This window comes from Pelecanus crispus, chromosome 15 (assembly GCF_030463565.1).
Source record: "Pelecanus crispus isolate bPelCri1 chromosome 15, bPelCri1.pri, whole genome shotgun sequence".
NCBI classification, from domain to species: Eukaryota; Metazoa; Chordata; class Aves; order Pelecaniformes; family Pelecanidae; genus Pelecanus; species Pelecanus crispus.
In genome coordinates, this window is record NC_134657.1 from 9,150,677 (window position 1) to 9,177,444 (window position 26,768).

Consider the following 26,768-nt stretch of genomic DNA (forward strand, 5'->3'; position numbering starts at 1 on the left):
ATTTCAATACACTTCTTCCCTTCGAGCGTATTTTCTAAGATAGCCTAGTCATAACAGGTGTGATTAGATACTAAGATTTGAGTGCATTGCCTGATATAGATTTATATGTCACTGTGTGTCCTGGATAGAAGGGCTGCAATTTAATATGAAGTATGAGCTCTTCAGCTGAAGCCCAGAGGTCCCCATACGTCAGATCAAGTGCATGTCAGCGTTGCCATTCCGAGAAGATGTATGATCTCTCTTTATTTACTTGTGATTATTACTGATCATCTTAACAAACAGGTTATCAATATATGAAGTACAGAGGAAGTTCATTTATATTATTCTGTCAATATCAAGGTCATTTTTATAACTAAAAAGGGTCGAGAACAAAAGATAGATGGATCATATATGACTAAAGCTAACCGTCCAATCCATTTACATTGCTGCAAACAGCAGAGCTTTATCTGTTAACCGAAACATTACACTTCACTCTTCAAGATGATTTTTTGCTTGGATAATAAATAGCTCGAGATACATTAAGCGATTGCGTTATGTAGTTCTCTGGCAGACAGAATTTAGAGTTGGTGACCCTGAGCTTCCCTTCTGCTACTATTTTTTCTGTGGCTAGAGTGAAGCTGTAACTGGTTTGCAGTTCAGAAGCACGTTGTGTCTGAGGAGCTCCTATTTTATTGAGCGTAAAAGTCTGCTAGGCATGTTCGCAGGTTTGAAGGTGAGCAAACTGAGTAAATACAGATGCAATTCAATTCTTACAACTTCTGTTTTTATCCTTAGACTGTACATGCTGCTCAGCGCTAGACAGAGAGGTGTCCTTTTCATCCTTTCAGAAGTCAGTTTTATAATGGAATTTCTCTTCAGGAAAAGGGGAGTTCAAGATACTATTTGTAAGGGTATTTTAAAAAGAAAACCATAGTTAATTTAAACTTGTTTTCTCTCTTGTGTACTGTTACATATTTATTTTCTGGGCGGTGTTTCAAGAAGCGAGCAAAATACTAAACAAAAGACTTACAGGCTTACATTATTAATTGGGACTTACTCTGCTCTCAGGAGTCGCTGCATGTTGCAAAAGGGGGTGCAGCCGGTGTGCACTTACTATGGAAATGTTTCATCTCCGCTCCAGGGGCCTTAAAGAGCTCATGCTCTCTAGTTGGTAAAACCGATTTTCTTTGAGTAGCGGTAGTAAACAGATGGTTGCTAACGGTGATGTTGGGTTGGTGAAATGGAGAAAAAGAATAGAGGGAGGTTGGATGTGGCGTCATATGAAAGGGAAATGCATCTCTAACTTGGATCCAAGGAACACGTGTCATGAATGAAATACATTTTCTTCTAGCAAAACCGCCAAACTATCGAGTGCATTTCTCATGCTCATTAACACTGGACTTTAAGAACCCGATAAGAATGCAATATAAAATCAAAGAGCCCCTGAAGACTGTGAGATTGTATTTAATACTTTCCTATCACCAGTCGCTGAGTGCTTGGCAGGAGAAACGGTGACATTTGCTAATCAGTACCCTCTCTTATTTGTCTTGGCTGAAAGTCTCAAGTCCTCAGCTTATTGAAGTTATTACAAATGCTCTCCATTAGATTCTGTTTAACTTCCCAGTCCTTGCAGTTGAACTCGATCACAATGTCATGGAGGAGTTATGTCTTTAAAAAGTGATACAGAAGTTGTGATACCGTGTATGTAAATTCCATGTTTACTTTCTTTCTGGCAGTCTTTGTTCTTAAACATATTCTTAATGTTTGACATTCATTCTTCTTAACTCCCCCGACATTTTCCTGCCCCTGTCTGGATGCACAGAAGTTTGTGTCGTGTGGTAAGAAGGTGCTGTTTCTTACTAAAAGATGACTTAGGATGTTCCTTTCTTTTGAGCGCCCTTTGGAATAACCTGTAACGATCCACCTCTGTAAACTGCATTTTCTTTTACTGAAAGTTGGCAAACAGGAAGAATTCCTCTGCAAAGCCATACGGGACATAAGGCATGAGCAAGTGCAGAGGTGCTCCCTGCGGCAGATTACCAGAAATTTTGGGCCACAGTTCCCTCCTCATTTTGAACATTTTTCATGCAGCACTGTACCACCTTTTTGTTCAGACTTTCAGCTGAAAAATAAATGGTTATAAAATGGTCTGTGGAGTGCATACCACGGCTTTGCAGGCTGTTACTGGTCCACAAACCACAGTTTGGCTGCTCTACAGTGTTCCCAGTTGTGCTGGGGTTGCCCTTAGCAGTGAATGGTTGGTTTATTCTTTATACTCTTTTCAGCCCTTGGCTTGTTTCTTGCCAGTCAGAGTAGTGCTGTTCATCCTCCTTCACTCACCAGCCAGGAAAGGAAATTCTTCCTCTCAGACAAGAGCTTTCCTCCCTTTCCTCTTAATTCCATGCACATTCGTTTCAAATTCCCAGGGCAGGATATTGAAAATTTCCTCAAGTTAATAGGGTTCACAAATTTACTTACTATAGAAAATGCAAAATTTTGGTAAACTGTTGGCCAGAAAGTGCTATAAAATCCCCATATTTTAAAAATGCAGCTAAGAGAAGAAATTCTTAAGTGCTGAAATGGTTTTCTGTGGGTTCCTTCTTCCTCTGGCTTTACTATGAAAGAACATCATCTCCGTGACTTAGCTACTGTTGGGTTGTTAGCTGCTGTTTTTAAAGGACTGTTCCAGCTCCTGAATGCAAAGTTTAACAGCACGCTTACAGTCATCGCCAGGGTGAGCCCATGCCATGCTCTTTGCAGTTTTTAGAAGCTTGTCTTGCTCATCCTCCTTGCTCCGAGCTGCAGAGGAGGTTGGAGGGTCTGGACAGGCTTATTCTTCAGCAGTTTGTGCAGTGAGGGGACGGCTTCCCAGTGGAAAACCAAATGGCAGTGAAGAAACACAACGCAAAGCCGGCAATCCCAGATTAGGTTTATGTGTATTTTATATGTATTTTCTTTAATACAGTGCTCACGCAGTTCTTCTGTCCTCGTGACAGAGGACATAACATTCCTTCGAGGTCTGTTACCAACAGTTAATCTTGTATGCGCAAATAGCATTATAGTGCTTTTTAATCAGCTCATTTGGCCTACATCAGCATATATAATTTCTGACCTTTTCCTTGCTCTACCTTGGGGGGTCTTGGGATGATTGTGGTTTAAAGGCATTCCTGGGCAAGGCTTTCCTAGCTGAGTGATGTTACCTTTATAAAGATAAAAGCATCAAGTATCAAAAATGGGCACTGATCATTACAGTGTTTAAGGAACTTTGGGAAGCTCAGATGAAGAGTGTCTCTGTGCTGGAAGGTAAAACCAGATATGCCAACTGCAGGTGAAAACGTTTACACAGAAAGCATCTGGATTAAAATTAATATTAAGCCAGCTCATTCCCTGCCAACACTCAAGTAGCATCATGCACTGGATTAACACCCTTAATGCTTTTTAAGCACAAGCTATTGTAGCTAATGAAGCACTGTGTGGCCATCCACGTAACATGCATGCAGAGAGGAGAACTGATAGTGCCGTTGGTATGTCAGGACTTGATAGCTTTGGTGACAACAGACCAGGTTATTAGTTACTCCAGTTTACTCAGCTGGGAGGCTCCATAGTCTGTTCGCGAGGGTGAAGGGTGGCGAATTTTGCCACTGATTTGCCGTGTAACTTCAGGCAGCCCAGTCTTTAGACCTCAATTTACAGGCTTTTCAAGTGGAGACTTTTCTTCCACGCAGAGTTCAGAGCTTAAAGAGTTTACTGTTTAATTTTTTATATTTATGTAATGATTGTTTGCCGATTAGTTCAACAGATTTTGTATTGGTTCTGTGTGCCGTTTTGAGGTTCTGTGGTATCCAGGATAACGTCCGTATTTGGTGGCTGACGTATCCAGACTATGGGATAGAAGGAGTTGCTGCAAAGTAGCAGTGAGTTTTTGATAACCTGGCTGTATACTATAGAAGCCCTTTGTATATAAAGCCGAACTTCATGGAAGAACTGGAAAAGCAACAGCTGTTGTGACAGTGTTAGGTTTGGCGCAAATCAGCTTTTTGGTTTCACTTTGAAATTGGCAAATCGTTAATAAATAAGCAAAGCCTTTCCTGCTTGTGCATTTGCTGTTTGCAGTCTCCAGAGCTGTTAATGGCAGAGTTGATTAGCTCTTCACTGCTGCAGAACAGCAGTTGTCAATACAATGAGTAATGGCTTTTCATGTCTCGGGCAAATAGTAACAATGAAAAATACTTCATGTGCTTTTTTTTTGGTAAAATTGCCCTTGGGCACGAGGGAGTGAGAGCGTTACTGTGATACCGGCTAAAGCCAGGTAGAGGCAGGCATAAAGTTGTAAAGAGCCTCCGTACGTGTTAGAGCCAAGCGAGCCGACACATACTAGCGGACAGTTGAGAAGAAGATTCCTTTTTTCATACCAAAACCCCCGTATCTGCACTCTAACCTCTGCTGGAACTGCTGCGAGGGGAGTGCCCCGAACGCTGTCCGTTCTCCCGCAGAGCCCGAGGTGCTGCAGCGCGGTGCGAGGCAGCTGGAGGCAGGGGAGGCCGCCGAGTGCCGGAGCGGAGCTCTGGTCCGCTGTGCCGGAGGGCTGTGTGCCACGACGGGCGCTGCGCTCCCGGCCTCCGGCCAGAACAGCGCTTCCGTGCGCCAGCATTGCTGTTTCCATGAATTTCACTGATACTGCTCGCTTAAATACCTGGCTGGGTCAGGGCCAGCACTCTCAGGACTTTGCAGGGTAAAACTTTTAAAGGAATACTTAATGGCGATTATGGAGAACAAGACTGGTAGCGTAACGCAGTGTCCTCTTCTGAGCCGAATGGGAACAGATGTGCAGAAAGTAGGTGAAGCGTGTGGATCCTTGAGCTGCTGTCTGTGTGTTGGACAGGAGAGGTAGCCCTGTGGAAATCCAAAGCTGCGTTTTAACCGGTGCGTACCGCAGCTGCTCAGACGGTTTTACCTGCTTAGAGACCGTGTCCTGGAGGTGGCAGGCACTGATCAGGATTAGGATGCGCAGTATCGGGTTGGTCTGATTGCTGCGCTCGTATGAATGTTTCTCAGTTGCACAGCTGAGACATTTTTTAAAGCCCATAACGAGCTGGCTGGAAGAAAATGTTTGCTCTGCATGCCATACTGCTCCCGCGTGCACCGGGTGACCCTGCAGGCAGCGCAGCCGTCGCACCTTGGCCAAGCAGGGTCGCTTACCTGTTAACAGCGGCAGGTCAGGCACAGTGGGGACATGGCCTGCGATTCCATCTGAAGGGTTAACCTGAACTTGCGCGCCGGTAAGAATCAGATTCCCTCCGTGAGTTTAAGGCAAAATAACTGTGTTCAAGATAGCTTTTTTTACGATCCGGCTGCATGGTGTTCCCCAAAGAAGAGGCAGGCGTAAGACAGCGCGGGTGGCACAGCCGGGGTTCCCGGTTGAAAGCGATGTCCCTGTATTGCTGACCCGGGCTGAGCAGGGATGCGCGTGCAGGGGCCCTACGGAGCGGGCACAGGGCGGGATCGCTTGGGAAGTGCGGGCTTCAAGAGCAGAAACCTGGGCACTGACTTAAACGCTGAAGTGCTTGCTTAGCTTTAAGTCTTACTGACTTCAGCGGTGATGTATGAGGCCTTACGAAAGAATCGGATGATACCGAAGAACAAGTTACTGAAAAAAGTGCTGTTATCCGCATACCGACTGCTGTGGAATTACTGGGCGTTCTCTTCTGCTTCCAGCTCGGAGCAGACGTGGAAATACTTCTTAAAAGTCAAGATTCCCAGTGATACAACAGGGGCAGGTTCTAGTCTGTCATCTTCGCCCTTGGAGTTTGCTGAATGCCTCAAGCCATGCCTATTTAAGTGTTGGGCTTGTTTCTTTTTTTTGTTTTTTTTAAATGGCAGTTTATCTGAGCTCACGGAATGAATGGATAACGTTACTATTTACATAAGCTCATTGTGATCTGTCTCGGTAATGTAATCAAGTTAGGGTTAACTGCAGCTGGAGAATGCCAGCTTGTAAACTGTTTTTCAAAAAGAATCACATGGTGTTACTTGACATGTTTAGTATACATTCAGGAGGCTGTGCAAAAATTATAGCACATCCCTAACTAATGTAACTAAGTCAGGATTCTGTTGCCACCAGTTCGCTGAATCCAGGAAATGAAACGCAGTGAAATTCATCCGCAGTCGGAGGAGATACACCTCCAACCAGATTCCCAAAACACAAGCTTTTCTGACGTGGCTGCTGCTGACATGTTGTCTTTCTTTTGGCTAAAATCAACATATCAGTTGATAGAAAAAGCATATGGTGTAAATTTTGAGTACATTTACGAACATCTGTGTTAACTGCGAAAGTGCAGCCCACTGTACACGTCAAGCACTATATTTAGTCTTATGGCATTCGCATAAGATGAAGTCCAGCCTGAGCTAAAATTACCCAATGAGTAGATTTTCAAAGTATCTTTTGTTATTCTTATTAATAAACATCGCATCTGGTACTTACTTTCCCTCTTTCTCCCTTTCTCATTTAATTAGGAGGTACTGTTTCCATCGCGCTCTTGCAGCCATCAAGTCCTGCTGCGGAGAGCGATCTCGCGGGGCAGCCTTTGCCCCTCAGAGCTGGCGGCGTGCAAACGCTCCCGATCGGGCCGTCGCCTTTCCGTCCGCCTGGAAAGGTGTGGCAGGCAGTTTCCATTCCAGGCTGGGAATGCAGAAGCAGGATTTTGAAATTTCCTCCACGGCCCGGGAAGGTTTCTGCCGGCGCTGTCAGAGCCATGGCCATGGTTTGGCAGCAGGAGGGTTTGGGTTCTGTGCTCTGCCCCTACACGCGCACAACGCGCCCCGCGCCCCGCCACATACCGAAACCTGTCCAGCCTCAAACTGCTGGCACGGGCAAATTGGAAATTCAGGCACATTCGGGCTGTGGGCCATGTCCAAGCTAATGCAGAAAGTCTGTGGCAGAACTTAGTCCCGTACTGTTGCATTTTGGACCTAACCTTTTCTTTTTTGAAGTCCGGCATAAAGGAAGGATGGAAAATACCATCTAAAAAGAGTTCCTAATCTCCCACTACTGCTACAATACCTTTTCCCACACGTAAGCGTTCTGATAGCGTTTGAGTGTGGAGATGGTTCCATCAAAACTAAAATTCTTCATGAAATGGGGGTTTGTTTCCCCGGAAGTTCTGTAACAGAAGGAAATGGAAAAAAATATTTCACCTTGTCAAAAATCAGCCATCTTGAAATACTCTGAATGAACAGTTAGACAAACGGCCACTGATGCTTTTCTGTAAAGTGCCATTTTTAAATACGTATGAAATACTTTTCACAGAAATTCTGTTCCTAAGAATATGAAATTTGGGATCTGCTATGAGTTGAAGGAAAAAAAAAAAAAAACGGTTTGAGAAACAGAACTTGCCCCTCGAGCGCATATCTATCCAAACCAACAAAAGGAAGCTTGTGTTGGCATTTAGATTCAGACTCAGGAATTCCTGACTCTTAAGCCTGTTTATATAGGACTATACCACAGCCCAATTTGCACTTCATTTTGATTTTTTTTCCCCTCTACGTTTATGGTCATGTTGAACTGGTGGATTATGCACTCCAAATGCACGTACTTAACCAATTGTATTTAAAGACTTTTTTGCATGTAATAATTACAGTTAGGTGTCTTCATTTGGCATCAGCAGTGTTCCATGAAGGCTTTTAAGTCATTTAGCATAGGCATATTTGTATTACAGCTCTGAAAGTTCTGTGGCCCGATTCTCAGGCGGCTTTTGGGGGTCGCTAGTTCCCGGTGAAGGTAGCGGGAGCTGCGAGTGCTCTGCACCGGAGGGCAGTCAGCAGTTCCCCAGCAACTTGGCGACACGTGCTTCTAACTGCGCGCGATAGATATTTAACTTTCCGTAATTCCGGGTGAGATTTCAGCATGTGTATGTGCACGCACAAGTGCAGGAACACACAGATTTTTATTGCTCTGGTATCCACCTCTTGGTCCTATTTGCTTTCAGCTACTTTCTGAACCGCAGTTTCAGTATCTATTAGAGCTGTTGTAAAATCCAGAATGGTTTAGGTTTCTTACCATTTAAAACGTGTCATGTTGTTATTACAGCTGAGCTTGGAGATATTTGCCAACATCTTTGAAATTTGTAAATTGGTCGATCTCACCTGGGCATGGTCAAAGGGGTCCAAGAACTTTGTGCCAAATCCTCAGCTGCTGAAATGCAGCAGAGCCTCGTTGGACCCCTTTTTTTTTTTTTTCCCCCCTTTTTTTTTAAAGTAAGGCTCCTTTGCAATGTACAGCCGTTCTCATTTTATCTTGGGTTTCCTTGCATTTTGATCTCTGGTCCTTGGAGATTTTTTCTGCCCTTCTTTGGTAGCCAAATACATTGCCTGGGCCTGGCAGCGGCGAGTACCCTGACCCCACCCTAGCGCTTGAGTACATGCGTAACCTTAGACATCCGAGATCCCCGCTGAGGTCAGCGGAACGACTTAGGTGCTTGGAGCCCGGCCGCTCGAGCGAGTCCTCGTAGAGTGCGTTTATGCTGATGGGGCTATCCAGCGTGATAGGAGGTTTGGGTACTTGACCTCCCTGGCTGCCTGCTGACCTGGGTCTAATCTGAGGTAGACAGCAGCGCTTTAATGGCTTGCATCACCAGGCCTCTGCTGGAGGAGGAATCCAAGGGCTGCCTGTGCAGCTGCTGGAGGCGCGGAGGGGCCGCAGCGTCCCCCGGCCCCAGGGTCGGCCCGGGCCGCTGGGACGGAGCTGCCGGTGTGCTGTGAAGTCCTTGGCTGAGCACCTGGCTACGGGAGAGCATTCGTGTTCGGGGGTGAAGGATGCCTCCGGCATCGCCCGGGCTGCTGGGAGCGCGGCCGCCGCCGGGCCTGACCCCGGCACCGCTCCTCGGGCTCGGCAGGGCAGCTTCGGTCGCCCGCTCCGGAGGGACGCGCGTTTGGAGAGCCCGCGGGTCTGCTCTCCCTCCTCGGAGCGCCCGTATCCGACATCGCCTGCCATTTGGGAAAGAAACGTGTGTTCTTGTCCGCCAAATCTAAAGAAATGATTTAGAGAAGCTACAGAAAGCCTTGAAATGTGTGGGAGAATATAATAGTAGTTCTGGTATAAGCCTTCCATCTAGCTTCCGAAACGTCTGTGTTGCTCTGTTGCAGTTGAGAGTTTTGGCCTTTAAAAACCATCATCATCTGTATTATTTCATAACATTCTTAGTTGCAATTCAACTTAACTTTTTTTCTATTTTCTTTTTTCTTAGCAAATACTGACTGATCCCGAGGTGACCTCCCAGGAGGGCAATATAAAAAAGGTAGGACACGGATCAATCTTATGCAAGTTGTTTTACTGTCTGGTTTTGAAATACACCTAGACGCTTTGTTCTCTTCTTACTTTTGACCAAAGGTGTGTATCGCAGTAGCGTCGTGAAAGTTTTCCAGTATTTGCTGTTGCTTTTTTGGATTAAGTATTGTGGTTCTATTGGCATATTTTTCTGTCTTTTTGTGATTCCAGTATTTATGAAAAAGAAAATAATAGTTTGAAGTGTTCCTTGATTCAGCTACAGTATAAACAGCTACCGGTCCAAATCGAAAAACCTCATTTACCTCTTTTCCAGTAAAAGAAAATGTTGGTCCTTTGTTAAAAGTGCTAAATTTTTAGAGGTCGCTTCACCATGTAAATGTGGCTTATGTGAAGTCCAAGGGAAAAGGAGTAGATATATGAAAGGATAAAATTTAACTCATATGATGTATTACTGGTGCTTTTCATCACACTGTGATGCTTAAACTATAATACTGACCAGAGAAAAATGTGTTCCAAATACAGCCCAGCTGTATAAATTTCTTCATAGTAGCTGTGAGGCAGCCTGAACAGTACATATTTCAGTAGCCGGTCTACTATTTTGGTTGGGGTTATTCTCAGCAACACTAAAATGACATTCTTTCCATGGCTATCTTTTGGTTAACGGCTTTGCTAGGTAAAGTGTTACAAGTCATATTCGATTATAGCCTCTCTAGCTGTCTAGAGGTGGTGCGTCCTTGTTGAAATAATGAGCTAGCTGTAATTCTTTTCATATGTGATTGTCTTATAGTGGGTATTCACAGTCCTATTTGTAAAATAGGAGTTTTTGAAAGTGGAAAATATTTTAAATTGGAACTTGTAACAACTGCCGTTTTATTCATCCATTTAGGCGAGCTTCAATACAGTTTCTTAACTCTGAAAGCTAAAAGGAAACACTTGTTTCACTCTGCCAAACAAAGTGAAATATAATACTTGTCAGGCTCCAGAGTTCGTTTGGGAAAAGATATTTAGACACATGTCCGGTATGGACCGTTCTATTCTCACCATGTCGAGAAAAATAAGCTTTTATTTTAGAAAGCCAGGCTACCAGGATGAAACGTCCTTTGACCATCCAATGACCTTGCAAAGGACCTGTCGCAATACTGCTGAACTTTTTACCTTGTTCATCTCCATAACTCATTTGGTGTTTGTCTCTGCCTCTGTGGGATCCTTTTGTCTGAACAGACATGGTGACAAGGTGGCAGGTTCCTATTATCGCAACGCACTTATCACAAGGATGGAGTAAATTCTCCATGGCTCAGGACTGCTCAGCTATTTCTTTCTCAGTCTTTAATTACAATATCACAAATAAATTCTGCATCCCTACCTCGCAGAATCTGTTACCCTAAAGAGAGCAGGCTTTGTATGAAACGAAGGTAGAAGGAAACGTTAGACCCGCAGCTTTCTATGTGCAAGACATGGTTTTGTATTTAATTTAAACTTCCTTACTTTTATTTCAGAGGAGAATGTTGCAAAAACTACAGGTCTTTGAAAAATACTGTGTCCTGAAATATCTTCCTCTACAGCAGGTATAAAACTGGACGATTATGATATTTGACAAGGGGGGAAGGACTGGCCTTCCACTTCTGTCTTTTCAATGCATTGTAGAGAAGCACTAGTGGGAGTTTATGAGGTGATAAATTTATTGAAGGATGGGCAGTAGGGTTTTACAGCTAGGGTAAAAAAGGTCAAAGCAGTAAGGTAAAGAGTTCAAGTCTAAACTTTATGGCTTGTGAAAAGACTACTGCTAGACAGCTTTTCAGTAGGAAGAAAATGAAAAATAAAGAATGAAAAATCATTCTGTACAATTTTTGTAGTATCTTAGAATTGTTTGTAAGCAGTACTCCAGCGTTTTGCTCCAGTGGTACAAAATCCGCTTGGGAGAAGAGTTTCCTTTCCCAGCCTCTCTAAATCATTCAGTTGTCATATCCCTGAAGACACAATAGTTGAGATTTGACTTCAATTTATTCCTGTTCCTTCAGAGATAAGTTGGTGGTGAGAAGGTGACTGAAGGCAAATGTAACTGGAGCGGGTGGGCTGGTTTAGGCGAGGAGGAAGGGAATCGGAGCCAAACAGAGGGACCATCGTTGTCCGTGGCTCGTCTGACTGACTGCTGTATCGCAGGTTCAGAATCGGGTAGTAACAAGGACTGGAAGGAGGGAAAAAATCTCTGGAATGTGGAGAAAATCTGTAAAAACGGCAGAAAAACAGAGCAGGGAAGGGAAGCGTGACAGCAGTGAGGGGTATAGGAAGATGCACAGGAAGCAATCTCTGCTTAAAAATTGGCCCTGGCATTACTCCTGCTGTTAAGCTGCCAGGAGAAAACCGCTCTCTGAAGTAACTTTTCATAAACTGAAAGGCAGTGAAAAGTCTGAAGATGTAGCGTAGCAGACACTGTTATATGGTATAATAAAGCAGGCCCTTTTTTGGCCTGGAGCAAAATAAGTATTTTCCCGCTACGTCCACTATTTTTCAGTTTGTATTAGCGTTGTATCGTCTGCTGGGACCACTAACTCCGGGAAGCTGATTTGTTTGTTAGTGGTTGTCTCACAAGAATTAAGATTTCTAGCAATATTATTAGAGGACCTGTATCCAGGATCATTTTTCCGTTATCTGGAAACGTGCTGTGCCGTAGACTAAAACGTGGTTGTGTTCCTAACAAGTTTTTTTTTCCTTTCATCTACTTTGCTTGCCGGTATTTAGTTTAACTTGCACAAATACACATCAGCTCCTCCTCCTGTTTGTTTAATTGTAAATCACCGATTGTGAAAGCAATGCTAAAATGGGAGATCCGCTTTTTTTAGTGAACTGAAGGCATACATTCAGAGATGTGCGCAAATACTAAGTTATACCTGTGGGTATATTGTCCCACATTCCCAAACGTCTTCTTCCCCAGCCGCCTTCCTGCAGTCTGTTTATTTTGCTTAGAGAGCGGCTCACGCGTTCTCCTGCTCCAAAGGGTCTAAGCTTCTCCACTGCATTTAATACCTTGGAAAAACGTCTTGTTATCTTCATTGTCATTTTGATTTAACTTCGAGAGGGAGATGAAAGATTTAGACTTCCTCCGGCAGGAAACAAGGCCGGTGTCCGTTACGAGACACCTTTTTTCCGAGGAGCAATGGTAGGTGCCTTTCTCCCTCCTCTGAAAGTCACTTTGGACGGTGGTTTGAGAATCACGTTGGAGGAGGCTCCGCGTACAGAGCTGCGAGCCAGCCTCCTCTGGATGGGCTGTTTTTCTGACTGTGGTGACAAGAGACCTCAGGGACTTCTCTCTTCAGTAGACTCTCTATTTAGTTTCTGTTTACTTAGAGGGAATAGCCTGAGGGGCTACTGGAGAGAAAACATCTGTGGGAGATAATCTATAGAGTTATCTATCTATCACTCTTGTCGACCCTGTCTCCCTTGAGAGCAAGCTGAGAGACTTGTAATAAAAAGGCATCGCTGAAGAGGCTTTAGGGACAAATAAAGAGACATGTTAAGGGCCAGCTGAAAAAGGATAGAAGACATTATTAAAGCTCAATAGCCGTCTTATCAAAATCCAATAGGATAGGCATTTGGCAAAAGGCTTTAAATTTATTCTTTGACTTTCTCGAGAGCTCGAATTTATCCATTAACAAGAATGTACTACACAGGGAGCGGGAGATGCTATCAGCTTCAAAAGAGTTGGATTCAGTCTGGGATTGTAGAAAACACAACAACAAAAACTGAAGTCGAAACCAATTTTTTCCCCTACTTTGGCTGACTGCATACCTACATCGCAAAATACTAGAAGCTGGTAATATAATGCTGACGGCACTATAAAGGAAAAGTAATATATGCGGCACGGTAATTTATTCTCCACTCCCAAATCACATTGATTTTTTTAAAAATAAAGTTACTGTTGGAAAACTGGGCGAGACCAGAAATCTTGACCTCTTAGAAAGCATCAGGTAGTAAACAAGAAGCCTAGGTAGGTGGAAAGCTTTTATTCCTAAACCAAAAGTAAAAACCAACTCGTGTTTTGTTGCTGCAGATGCAAAGCGGGATAGGGCCATAAATCTCTCTAGGTTTATTATTATATACAAAACGCTACAGGTCACAGGAACCATCTGATACTTCAGAAGCACATTGTTCGCACAAGATGATTGATTGATAATTATGATAATTTGCAAAATGATTATTTGGGTATTATAACCATAGTTTGTCCCACTGGATTGCTGTGAAGACATTTTCTATATCATGGGCCGTCAGAAATGGCCTCTGGCAACGAGGGATATGGAAAGGTCTGGTCGGTCTCTCCCGGTGGGATCTGTAGGACTGATGAATGATGACCCAGAGGAGTAAGAAATCAGACTTCAATAAGCAGTCAGGAAGGTAGTTAGAGAAGAGCAAGGGAACTGTTAACTGTCTTTTGTGGAGCAATTACTAGCTGGGCCATACGCCCTCAGGCCTGAGCGCAGCCTGTCATAACATTATACATCCAGAGAGAGATTGACCCAGAGATTTTCGCTTGAGCTGTTTAAAGTTCCTGGGTTTGCAGCGCTTCGCACAAAATACATTTGCATTTCTGCATTTAACACGTGCTATGGATATACTTATTATCTGTATCTAATAAAAGGCGTGCTGAAACTCTTAGTAAAGAGTTAAAAATCCAAATTTCAGTGGTATTTCTGCATCTTTTAGTTCCGTATACTGAAGAATCAAACCCCCGGTTTTGGTGCTTTTAAAAGAGTCTTCGTACTTACTGAGGATTTGCACTATTAACCAGACTGAATTAGTTTTAAAATATCACCTGCTTTTGCGTGCTTACGTTTAGCTTAAGAAAGGAGAGCGCGTTCTTATAAAATGTACCAGACCATTGAGAGCTCGAAGACAGCGCTGCGCGGGGAGCGGAGCGGGAGGTTAGCGACGCTTCGCACAGCCCTGCGAGGTTCGGTACAAATAGCCAGTTATCAGCTTCAGCATGCGCACTGCCTTACAGTTACTAGTTCAGAAAGAGCTTTCGTTGGCTTGTTTTATAGGTTGTATCTTTATGAAATAAAGGTATGTTTAGCTGCCACAAACAGAGGCAGCTTTGAGTTGATTTTTATAATCTTTGCTTGAATAGACTTGCGTCATTCCAATAAGCCCCGGACAAAAGAGTGGACAGTTGTCTGAGAGTCTTTTTTATAACATTTCTCTCTTTCCATTGTTAGAGAGCTGCTAATAAAAGAACCAGGAGTCCATTAATTCAGTGAATGAACATATAGTAAAGTCAGTTCCCTCTTGAGAACAATAATGTTGCGGTCAGCTTAGGTTTCCATGGAAACTAAGTACTTCTAAGAAGTTTGCATCCTTGATTTTGCTGAAATGAAGCATGTAAAGTGAAAAAAAGGTGTAAGGCTGGCACAGAAAAGTCGGCGAAGAAAGCGATGGTTACATTATTTTGCAGGAATAACATTGTACGTTTAATTTCTGTGATACAGATGTTTGGGCTTGACTGTATAGCGTGTGCGTGTGTATGACAGATGATTCCCCGAAGACGTCTCTGGGGGTTTTGAACCCATAAATCAGGCCAAGTTAAGACGACTAGCAGTGGTTAAGTTTGCTCTCTCCATATCTCCAGTACGTTTGGGTCAACTACAGCCGCACGCATCGCAAGAAGATGTAAAGGGTGTGCCTCAGCACAGGGCTCTGTTTCCAGTAGTTTCAGCAGTACAGGTGATTAGGGTGGTTAATGGCAATTTACCATGTCCTCTCTTGGCCAGTTAATGCAAAGTACAGGTATGGTCTGAACGCCTCGTACCATTTTAAATAAGACCTTTCTGTAAATTAAGTTGGTTCTTTTCCTCCCTTCCGCTCTGGGCGAGTTCACACTTAAATCACGACAGCCACCAGTGTAAACCGAAGAGCGGTGACGTTGATTTGTTCTTCTAGCACTAATTTGTAACCTGCTGTCTTATTTTTGGGAATAAGTGAATTGCTGTAGCTGAGAGGGAAGTGTCCGAAATGTATTGCTGAGCTATTTATACACGTTGTTCCAAATGACGTGCATCTCTTGGACAGTATCTCTGAAGATAAAAGAGTCCGTTCAACTTCAGGCATAGACAGTTACGAGAGGTCACCTTGTCTTCGCAGAACGCGTCTCAAACAAACGCGCAGACTTGGTGGTGGCCTCGGGTTTTTAGCAGAACCAGCTGCGCTTTTTTGGAGGTGAGAAGGCAGGAGGCTGTTCCTTGACAAACCACGCCACGCGCACGGGGCCGAGTCGGTGATCTGCTGCACCTCTGAACGGGAGGCGCGAGTAGCAGAGCCCGAACCGCCGTCTTGTCCAGCCCCTGCGCCCGAGCAGGGCTCTGCTTGAGGGGAAAAAAGCCAAAAGCGCTCCGCTAGTAATTTATGATAAGCGTCGGAGTCATACCCCAGCATCCGTGCGACCTCATCTCATTAGGGCAGCAATGGTAATTCATCAGCTGGCTGGGCAAGGAACTCATTCTGTTCCTCTGTCTGTAAGTGGTTCCAAACATCCTGCGTTCTGTCGATGAATGCAGAGAATAGCACGGGCGCCTGTCTTTCAGCCGCACGCCGTTCACCTTTCCCGGTCGTGCTGTGCGGCTGGCTAACTCACCTGCAGAACGGCATTTTCCGAAGCGGTCCGCTTGGCCGGCAAGGGCAGGCGGTGCTGCGGAACAATGCGAATGATGGAGACTGGCGAAGACGTTGAGTAATCGGTTCTGCTACAGAAGAATGCAGATTTAAGAATTATAAACTTTTTTTATAGCTAAGAGCTTCCTAAGTGGTGTGAAACCCACACATCCTAGTGAGCGAGCTCTCTTTACTTTGCGTTTGTGACAACGATCGCGAGCACACATTAACAGCTTTAACATTTTCTCACAATCCTGCTTATCTCTAAGTGTATACATAGTTAATGATTCCTTGCTGAAAAACCACATGCAATATCATACATGAAATTAAAAATACACTACATGCGTGTTTTATTCATTCGAATCAAGATACGTTTTTAATTGTTTGCATACCTTTGCGCGCATACTCTTTTTTCTGCTAACAAAACGAACTGCGAACTGAAAGGCTGGCATTTATGTACCGCCTGCAAGACGATTACCAGTGAAATAATATTCTGGATGATTAGGAGGTATTACGGCCTCTACTCAGTTTAAAAATGCCAGAATGCCCCAGAGATCCCCATGAATCTGCTGCCAGCCGGCCCCTGTCAGAGCTGAAGGCAGCACTGTCTGGAGCCCAAAATCAACTTCAGGAAGGTCATGTGAAAGAAAATCCTCAGTCATCAGGAAGCCCTTGGCCTCGTGGCCTTTCTGACATTTTCTGACAAACCTTAAATCACCAGAGTAGACAAAACAGCACAAATTTTGGAATGATAGCCTCTGGGATTTCAAAACTGTATGTTAGCTGCGAAGGTAACCCCCACCTCGGTCCGCTCTGCAATTCCTCCTTGGATGCGGAGGGCGAGCGTGCCGGGAGGTATTCCTGGAATTAGGTCTGGATTCAGAACCACACGTGGGGCGGCCTGGGAGCGCGAGAAGACTGTAACCGATACTGCAGCAGAGGAGGGAGCTGCGAGCGTGTGCGTGTGTGTGTGTTGCCACCAGTTATTTACACAGTGCTGCGAATATACATCAGTGTTGGGAGAACAGATTGCACCGAGTAGGACAGGTTTCTGTTCCAGAGTGGAATTTGGAATCGGGATTTATTGTATACATTACATACATTATGGAAGCCAGATGGTTCTATTAATACAATCTGTGATCTTGAGGTGTGTGCAGTATTCGGTTAATCACATTGTGCAGCTATTAAAGAGAATATATATCAGGTAGGAGGCCTATTAGAGCTCGCTGGCTAAAAAGAAAAACCTGGACAGTAATTGGGGAGGAAAGGGCGGGGGGAATAGCAGGGAGGGTGACTTGAAGTTGGCTCCTAGCACCTATGGTGCTGCTTTAAAACAACAAAAAAAGAAAAGCCAAAAAGCAGGGAACTGGGTGCCAGTAACCTATAATTAAATATATATATCATAGCAAAACCAAAAAATGCTTTAGTTCGGGGTTTTTGTTTTTTTTTTTTTCATATTTTGCTCTAAGCAAATTGCTTTACAAAGCAGCAAAGTTACGACTGTTGTCCCGTGCATGTTCCACGAGCACAGTATATTTTGATGATGCCAGTTAGATGGGGTTTTAGATTAGATGAGATTTTTATGAGATTATAAAATATGTGTTCTGAAAAAAAGCCCAAATTTATTTTTCATAGTGCGGTTTTGAGAGAAAAATAATTACTAGAAGTCGACTATTCAGTGATGTTCAGTAGTACCTTCTGTCTTTACCCCTGGAAATTTCAGCATGCAGCAGCGGCACTTCGTAGGCAAATTGAGCTCCTTCCCTTTGCTCTTTGCAGTAGATACAGCGGCTGCACGAGTGAGTGCTGTGCGCTAAAACCTGCCATATAAAACCAGACTTATTTGAGGGTAATGAGAAAATTTTGGCTCCACGACTTAGTGATTGCCCTCAAATTTTTCTTACTCAATATGGATGTTTCTTTTCACAACATCATGAGTTTTCAAAACTTTATTTCATTTTGAGTTGGGCCAAAAATACTTCACTTAAACCTAACTGAGTTATGCTTTCAGATTATTTCCTTTGACTTCTGATAAATTTTAATTTCTGCAAATACTTTGATTTAATCAAATTGTAACTTTTCAACAAAGTAGTTTTGGGTTGGGAAGCGTACAATCAATTCTAGTCCTGGCTTTGATTTATATCTGCAATAGCAGTGAGCATTTATGTAGTATTTAAACTGACGAGGACTTGCCAAGTTTGGAGTCCAAAATCCCCTGCATGCTAATTCAGAGACGCAAGAGCTTGCAGGGCTGATTTTGTCCTTCCCAAGGAGGAGATAAAGCACAGTTGAGGAAATTGCAGCATGTCCAGGATTCTACGCTGGCATTGCTCATTTTCAGACCGACCGGTTCAGGCGGTGCTAGTCCGTGCTCGCTGGGGTGGCAATCTGTTCTGCCCTGGGCTGCGAGCGGCGGCTGGCAGCCTGGATTGCTTGGCATCCGGAAAAATAGGACGGAGCCTCTACTTGCATGGATCGACTTCTGATTTTAAGTTCAGCAGGTTCAGCGTAAGATTCAGGGGACCTACGGCTTTGGTCCTGCCAAAATGGGCAGATCTGAGCGTTCCTTCGTGCGCGTGCGTATTTCTCAGAGTAATAGCGAGAAGAGGTGCAAAGTCTGAAAAAAACCTAGCGATATTTATGATTACCTTAAAGTTGTTGAAGATGACCCACGAGTTATTTACTTGATTGCAGCCTGGAAGTCAGATACGGGTTTTATTTTTCTTCTCCCCAGTAGCTGATCAGCAGTTTCTAAATTTAGCCGCTCATGACGGAATTTGTAGCCGGCAAGGAAGGAGCGCGTCTGACGGGAGAGCCCGCGGCCGGCGGCAACGGCCCGGCTGCTCCGGAGCTGGCGGGTCCGGCGGGGCTGTGCTCGCACCCAGGCGAGGGGCGCGCCGTCCCCGCGAAGCTTCGCAGCCCCCCACGCTGTCCTGTCGATCGCTAGCAATGCGCTGCCGTTTATAATTCCCTGTCTTGTTGCCTTTGCTTTTACCTTTATTGAATTAGCAGTAACTTCCTTCTGACAGGCACGTAACCCTAAAGATAAGATAATGGAAAAAATAGCGTGAAACGTGAACTTTATCCTTCCATCTTCGGCTATGACTTGAGTAATTTCCACCGAATTTCCAGCTCTAGCTTGCTGTTAAGTGTTGAAAATCCCCTGATTAAATTTCTGAGCCGAGAAGAACAAATTACCTCTCTCTTAACGCTGCAGACGGGGTTTTTGTGACAGTTTCTGTCCAGTTGGGCAGCTGTAGGGATTTGAAGTCTGGTTACTTTTCTTCGAAATTTACAGTTCTGCATGTGCCATCTGGCCAGCTGTTAATGCATGCAGAAAGGAGGCACACAAAAGAAATAACAACAACAGTAGTAGTACTAGTAGCAGAAGTAGAGTAACCTAAGTGAAGTGCTTCAGTCCTTACTTGGCTACCCAAGCGATTGACTTTTTCTTCTTCTTTTTCACCCCCTCCTTATTTTAAAATATAATACAGAGGTACAGAAAAGAAGTCTAGAAAGCTGTGGAATAGGTTATGAACTAGTTTATAAACTTCAGAGTAAGTTTTCCCCGTGCTTCTATTTAGGCTTACTGTGTCCTGTAAGTAACTGAAATTAAGAAATCTTCTGTCATAGCGAGTTATCCTATCTCCTAATCTTCATGAGTTACCTGATTATTTTAGGGGTTTGTTGCAATGAATGCTGGCCCCAGAGAACAGTGCGTTTTGCCTGCTGCTGAGCATTTTTCCAGCTCATTAATAATTACCGTAGAGATAGTTATGCGTATCTGCTGTCAGAACATTTTAGATCCTGGTTGGTGCAGTAATTCCTTCTGTTCCAGAAGAATAAATCACAAGTCCTAAAGGAATGGTTTCTCTTAATTTCCACCGTAATTTCAGTCTTAAGCTTCAGCGTGCGTCACCCAGAAGATGACTGGTTCTTCCTTAGATGCAGTCTGGTGGGAGCTCTGGAAGTTTACGGAAATGCTGTTGCATCGAGGCAGTTTTATAATAGTGCTAAAGAGATACGATTCTTCTTTCCTTAAGAATTAGATTTAAGAATTAATCAAGGGGAATTTTCATTTCTTGTATTTCCCCCTGCAAGTATATATATTTATATATAAACCCAGAAAAGTATTGATTTTCATTGTTCGTTCACTTAGTATCTGGTTAACTTTTTTCCCCTCTCCCAGAAATAGCTTGGGGCTACCTGCTGAGTTACATTGGCAAATTCGAATAGTCTCTTACTCAGCTACCGCTTCCTGGAAACAGAGATTAATAATTTTGTCACGGGAATCTTAAAAAAGGTGAATCCTGAAAAACTTGAGGAAGGAGTTCAGATACGATGGGGCCCAGGTTGCCGTGTAAATCTCTACACTAGGAAAAACAGTCAGTCTTGTGAGACACTCGGCGCTACTTCAGTCGGTCTTCTCCGGTTATAATGGTCATTATTCTGACATAATTCCTCTTCTCTTAGCTCGTATGCTCAATATGGGCGGTTGTTTCTTTTTCACCTTAATTCCTGTTAGGAACAGAGGTCTCGGCAATCCTGTTGGGTTATTTTGTCCGATTCCCTACAATCGCGTGCAGTAAGGGTGTACAATGTTTCACAAGTAGATTGTGCCCCCCTTTAGTAAGATTATTTCTTTCAGGCTTTTTGTCTTCTGATGACTCGAACATGTCTTCTAAGTTCCAATGTAAATGTATTCCTGGCAGTTTATATTTGCTGGTCCTTTTGCCAATAAAAACTTCTAATTTGAATGGCATCCCATCTTCCATTCCAGTTCTGATGTTCACCATATGCTTATTTGTCTTTGCTTTGATAGGCTTACTGCAGGCAGCATCGTATCTCCTGCTACGCAAACCTCAGGCTCTCTCTACCGCCCTGGTGAAAACTGGGCAGCCCTGGTGTATGGAAACGTTAGGCTTTAAGATCACACTCGTTTTTCCAAGGCGTCGCTATACTGGTCGATGGCTAACGTCTACGGTAGTGGCGTCCAGCAAAAACCCATCCGCATCCTGAAGCTGGGATGACTTTAGGCAAAGGTCTTCGCTTCTTTGTGCCCAGGTTGCTATTCACACAGCTGCATGATCAATTTTGCTTTTTAAAGTTATTTAATTCCAAGAAAGGAAGTCATAATATTAAGAAGTAGACATTTTTATTATTACTATCCAGATAACAAGATTTTCTCAGCGTAATGAAGTCAGAAAAACAAGGTTTATTGTTTAATTCTGGTATATGCCTGTGTTATTTCTGAACCTAGACCAAGGCTTTAGCCGTTTGCTAGATGAATGTTTGTGTTCTTGTGACTTAAAAGTGTTACACAGACGGAGGCTAGCAACATGACCATGACCGTGAAAGCAGATTATTCCGAGATGATTTTAAATGGCCCTTTTTGCCGTATGATAGGAAGGTTGGCAAACAAGTCACTGACGAATGTCAGAGTTTGCAGTCTGTTTGGTTTGGAAACTTGCTCAGAAGTTTGGACGCATCTCTGAAATTCATCAGAACCCCTTTGGTCTGAAAAACATTGATGAAAACCTTGCACATGACATTTTAAAGAAATTAATTTCTTCTAATTCCTCACACTAACTGGGCTGGAAATACCCAAGAAATAAGTTTCCTTGTTGTATTTTCTCTGTTCTGTTTGCAATGCTAGCCAAAGGCTTTGAGTGTTAGAAGCTTACATACATAAATAATGAGAAAAGAAGCTCTGAAAGTGCAGAAATGCTTTAGAGCTGGACAAGGCTTGGAGTGTGTGTTTTCCTGCTTTCAGGGGTTTAGCAGAATTAAAGAGCAAGGACTTTTTCTTGTAGTGTATCTAAATAGACTGTTCCATAGCAAAGGAGAACCACAAACGTAGATACGGTTGGCATAACGGGCAGATTTTAGAATAGGACTAGATAGTAAGTGAGTGGTAAATATTATGAATAACAAACTCATATGCCAGTGATTCATGCCAAAAAGGGACCGATAACCCAAAAATGCGCAATTGCAACACTGATATATTTGGTGCCCGCCCCAAACTGCCTTCAGATGGATGCAGTCCTGCGCGGATTTATTTGAATGACTGGGAACAATTGCTTTTGCTGTGATAGTATTATGCCAGAGGAAAACCCTTCGCTTTTTTAGGCTTTGAAGAGGGAGAATTTATTTTTCAGATTTGTGGCTAAATTAAGATTTAGTGTCAGTCAGAAAATGTGCTGGACTCTCTTTGAGTAGGAAGAAAAATTCTGTTGATCTCATTTACCGAATCAGCCTGTATCTCTGCTTGTTCTCTTAGGCTTGTGCTTTTTGTACCCTTTTTCTATGATGCTTAAATTATGTCAAACACTGAATTATAATAGCCGTGTGTTTGGTTACTATCTTTCCCGTTTGTGAATAACCATACCTCCCTCTCTGTGTTTGCACAGCCATGATTCACCTTTGTTAGTAGCCCTTCTTCCCCCGCTTTGTTTTCACTCACATGAAACAGTTCACCTGCATTTACTGTGCTTACACAGTACTCCCCCTTTTCGTGCTAACACAGCACATCAAATATTTGTTTGATTTTTCTTTAAATATCTACCGAAATGAATAACCATTTCCTCCTTAAAAAAAGGAAAAAAAACCCTCTGAGCTTCTTAATTCACAGGGCACAACTGCGGAGCCAATATGGTGGCAGAGGGAAACCCTCTTTAAAAGAGACAGAAATACTTTAAATAAATAAATTCGGTCTGATCGTGCTTCTGTTGGAAAATTTCTTTAAGATAAGCAGATGTCATTCTGGAAAATAAACAGCTGAAGCTAAAATTCATATTCTGCATTAACCTAACAGGTGATCGTCTGTATCGCACATCCATCAGAATAAGACGAGAAGAAGCCAGCCTTGTAGCTAGAAAGATTTGGGTTAGATGTTAAGAAAAATGAAATACTAGAATAGTTTAGTACCCGAGCAAACTCTCTAGGGAGGAGATAAAATATCTGCTGCTGAAGGCTCTTAAGAGGTTTAGACAAATACCTGCCAGGCTGGACTAGATCTACACAATCCTGCATTAGAGTAAGGGGTAGCCTAGATGACTTCCTGAGATCCTTTCTAGCCTCACGGTTTTTTATGGTGCTTATAAGTTTATCTTGTTCATCAGTGTGAAAGCGAGCCGCGGCGTGCACGAGGCGGGGAGGCGGAACTCGTCCTTCCCTGCTCTGGGTAGGCTGCCCGCGGCGGCTGAAGCGTGCTGAAAAATGCAACATGGGGGCAGTCAGTACTTTTCTTCTCATTTTAGACGTTTTGCTTTTCTTTAATAGTGCCCAGTAAGTTTTGTGCTCTTTCTTTGCAGTATCCCTTATCAGCCAAACATTTTTCTCCATTTTCAAGTGGATTTGGTGCTCAGGAGAGCTGGCAGGTTAGGAGAAAGTTGATCTGAAGGGCTGAAAGTTACCTCCTAAACTCCTATGTAGTTGAGTTTCCTAGGATGGAAACTAGTTGATCCAGATTCTGAAACATGTATTTATACACACCTGAATATTAGAAAACCGGAGAAAAAGAAGAAAAAGAAGAAGAAAACAGCCTCCCCCCCCCCCCCAGCCCCCAGTATTTGCAACTGTAAGCCAGAGTTCTGAATGAATATAATAAGGAAACCCAAGGATGATAGAATATGGAATAACTGATGCAATAAAGGATAGCAAATTACTGCTGAAATGCATTGTGCTTCTATAAAGAAGATTTAAGGTGTCAAAATACTTTTCTGTTTCAACATGGCAGTTATTTGTCCTTGTGGCTGACATTGCTTAGTTTCTATGTATCGTTGCAATGGGTGGAAACATCCTTTAACTGCCAGACAGCACTCACCGATAAGCCAGCCAATTAATAATGTTGATTTGAAAAGCCCAAGAATAGGTGAGAAAGCAAAGTCCTTTGGTAAGTCATATTTGCACAGTATTAAGAGTCCCCTTTTACCTGATCTAGTAAACATGGTATTAGGAACTCTGTGCTATTGAAAAGTTGAGAGACTATAATGATATGTGTAACTGATAATTGCCACTCCTAACTATTCAGCACCCACTTATCATGCCTTTTGTACATACATACCTTTGAAATAGACAGCTTGTGCCATATGTATTTCTCTTTCCTAAATACTGATGGGGTGATTTTTTTTCTGATACATTGACCTGTTTTATCAGAGAAGTAAATGTCGAAGAGGAATCGCCGTTTCCTTCAAAGTCGGTGGCCCTCAAATTCTAGACTTCACCTTAGGTCTGGGTATGCAAACAACAACCCTCTGTTTGCTCAGCTGATGCCATAGTCTTCTCTCGCTGCATTGCTGTAGGCGCTCAAAAGACAAGGTGAATACAGTTTCTGCTGAAAACAAAAAGCGTTCTAAATGTATGAGCGCGTGCAAAAGCGATTCACTGAGGTATTTGTAACTAATTCCACACAGCCACCGCTTGCTACCTTTGGTCTTTGGCATGCGTCCGCTGAGTCTCAAGCAGCAGAAACGCTCAAGATGTAAGATAGTGACACGCGGAACTAGGCTCAACCGTTGCGGAGGCTTGAGAGTAGAAGTTGCCAACTGGCAACAGAATGGGCTCCATCATCTGTATCTTTGTACGTTCCTGTACTCTTAAAAGGGCATAGAAATGGAATTAATTAGAAGCAGATGAAGCTGTTTGATTAAAGGGCTTATTTGTTGCCTAGACGTATGTATTAGGTATAGAATGCAATTAGTTTGAGTGTGCCATTAGCAGTGTCAGAGAGCAGAAGTAATGGAGCTTAACCCTCGCAAGAGCCGCGCTGTAAAGCTGCGTACAGTTTTGATCCCTCAGTGCAGAACGTGCGTTACACTGGAAGAACCGTTTCTACCTCTTAACTCTTTCCGTGGGGTAATTTCCAGCGAGAGTCGTCCTGTTCTGGGAAAGTACACAGAGTGCCAGCTCTTTCCTTCCTGCAATAGACAGGGCTGAAAACAAGAAGTACGTCAAAGGCTTTCCTTAAAATATGCCAAATACATGAACTTGTCAGCTTTCAAAAATGCCTTAAAAGTACGGCTCTGAGGATCACACGGGGAAAGGACCTACTTAAGTGTCTGTTCAGGTATCATTGCCCTGGAGCCATTTGGTGTGAGTGCGAGAGTCTGATTATAATACACTCGGGATTAAAATGCAGTCTTGCCAAAGCGAGGGTACTCGGGTGCTGTAGAGCGCTGCTGCCTGCAGCAATTTAACTTTATCAGTTGCTGCCTAAGTTCACATAGACGGTATTAGAACTTATCTGCATTTCTGGTCAGAGAGTGGACTTTGAATGCTTCTGTGATCTGTTTTAAGGAGCGTCGCGTAGTCTTTGTGCTGTTACTCTGTTGTCTTCCTAGAGCTGCAGAGTGTGAAGAGGGGAGCATTGACTGAATGTACCCAGTGCCGATGTTTTACTTCTCCTGGTTGAGTGGCTTTCAAGGTTCAGTATTTCTGCCCCGTACATTGCGTGTGGCTGCTCTTTGATGAAAGCACTGTTGACTTAAGTGCTGCACTGTAAGTGTTCAGCCCCACGGTTCCCCACGGCCAACTTAACGTGTCGTGATGGTCCGGGGTCGTGAAACACTCGAACGCTTTCTGGGGGAGAAATACCAGTGTATGTGACACCTGTCACGTGAGAAAACGTTCACTGGCATCAGTGAAGGTTGGAACAAACCCACCCTCGGTCATCATAAATGTGTGTTACATATCTGTTCTTTCCCTTGAGAAAGTGCCTTACTTTAGATGAAAAGAAATGCACTTCATATTTCAGCTGATAATGAGAAGTTAATAAAATTGGGATTTTGTGCAATGCAGGACCTCTGACATCTTAATCTTTAATAAAGAGACTTAAACTACCAGGAACTGCTGGTGCTGACTGGCACAGCCAGACTCAAGAAACACCAGGAGAGACTGGTCAAATGAACTGTTAAACAACTCTTCCTAATCCATCAGGAAGAAACAATAAGTGCTGGAAACATCTATTTACCATGCATCAATCACGCTTACCTAAGCAATTTCTAAGTAATTACACTTCTGTTATAGAGTTCCTGAGATGACTAGTCTGAATGAGACATTTGCTTTATTAAAACAAAAAAATTTACTTTAGTTGACATATCAAATGTTGTTTCACATTCTGACAAAGTAGTAATTTTTCTGGACGTGACCTCTACTAATTGTTGTGTTAAAATCCTATCTGGAATTTGAATAGCTACTTTTCCCTTTTAAAAGCTTGACAAAAGGAGGGGTTTAAAATTTTTAACTGGTAGAGATTTTGTCTGTTGAATTTTGCTAAGTCAGTAAAAAAAGTATTTGGCCCAGCTTGCTCAGATGTGACCTACGGGAAGGCAATATTTTGGGGGGGCGGGGAATAATAGTTGATCTTTGCTGCAGTAAAAGCTTATTGCCTTTCGTTCTTTCGTTCTTTTCTGCTTGCTTTTATCCAAAGGCAGCCATGTAGGCGCAGGGAGAGATGCACTTCTGTAAGAGACTCTGATGGTCTCCAGAATAGACCAAGTTGTATACGTCTAGCTCTTCTTGTTCATAGTACTGAAGGTTTAAAAGTTTTGCTTATATTTTTCCTGACCAATATAACATTCTAGACTAATAGATAAATTAATGAAGAGCAATTTGTATCTTCATTTTCTATAGCTATACAAATATAATATCTTGTGTCCTGTTGACCTTTGATGTTTGAACATCGTGTAGCTATAAAACCAGGTATGTATATACATATGTGTGTTTTACAAACCCATCATTGTGTGGGGCTTTGAAATGTCGTTTTCTAATCCACTCAGAGAAAGGGGAGGGATAGAGTCTTTGTCAGTATCCAAGCAATTAGGATAATTAAAAAAGAAAGCTTATTGGGTAAACATGCTCTTAGATT

The 26,768-nt window shown here is 43.1% G+C and overlaps 1 protein-coding gene across 1 annotated transcript in view; it reads left to right on the forward strand.

Moving 5' to 3' along the window:
* The window catches only part of PRDM16 (PR/SET domain 16), a 218,926-nt gene that overhangs the window by 40,243 nt on the left and 151,915 nt on the right, over positions 1-26,768 (forward strand). The window contains exon 2 of the mRNA XM_075721479.1: positions 9,222-9,272. Within this exon, the coding sequence (XP_075577594.1) occupies positions 9,222-9,272 (51 nt within the window). The remainder of the gene's footprint in view (positions 1-9,221; positions 9,273-26,768) is intronic.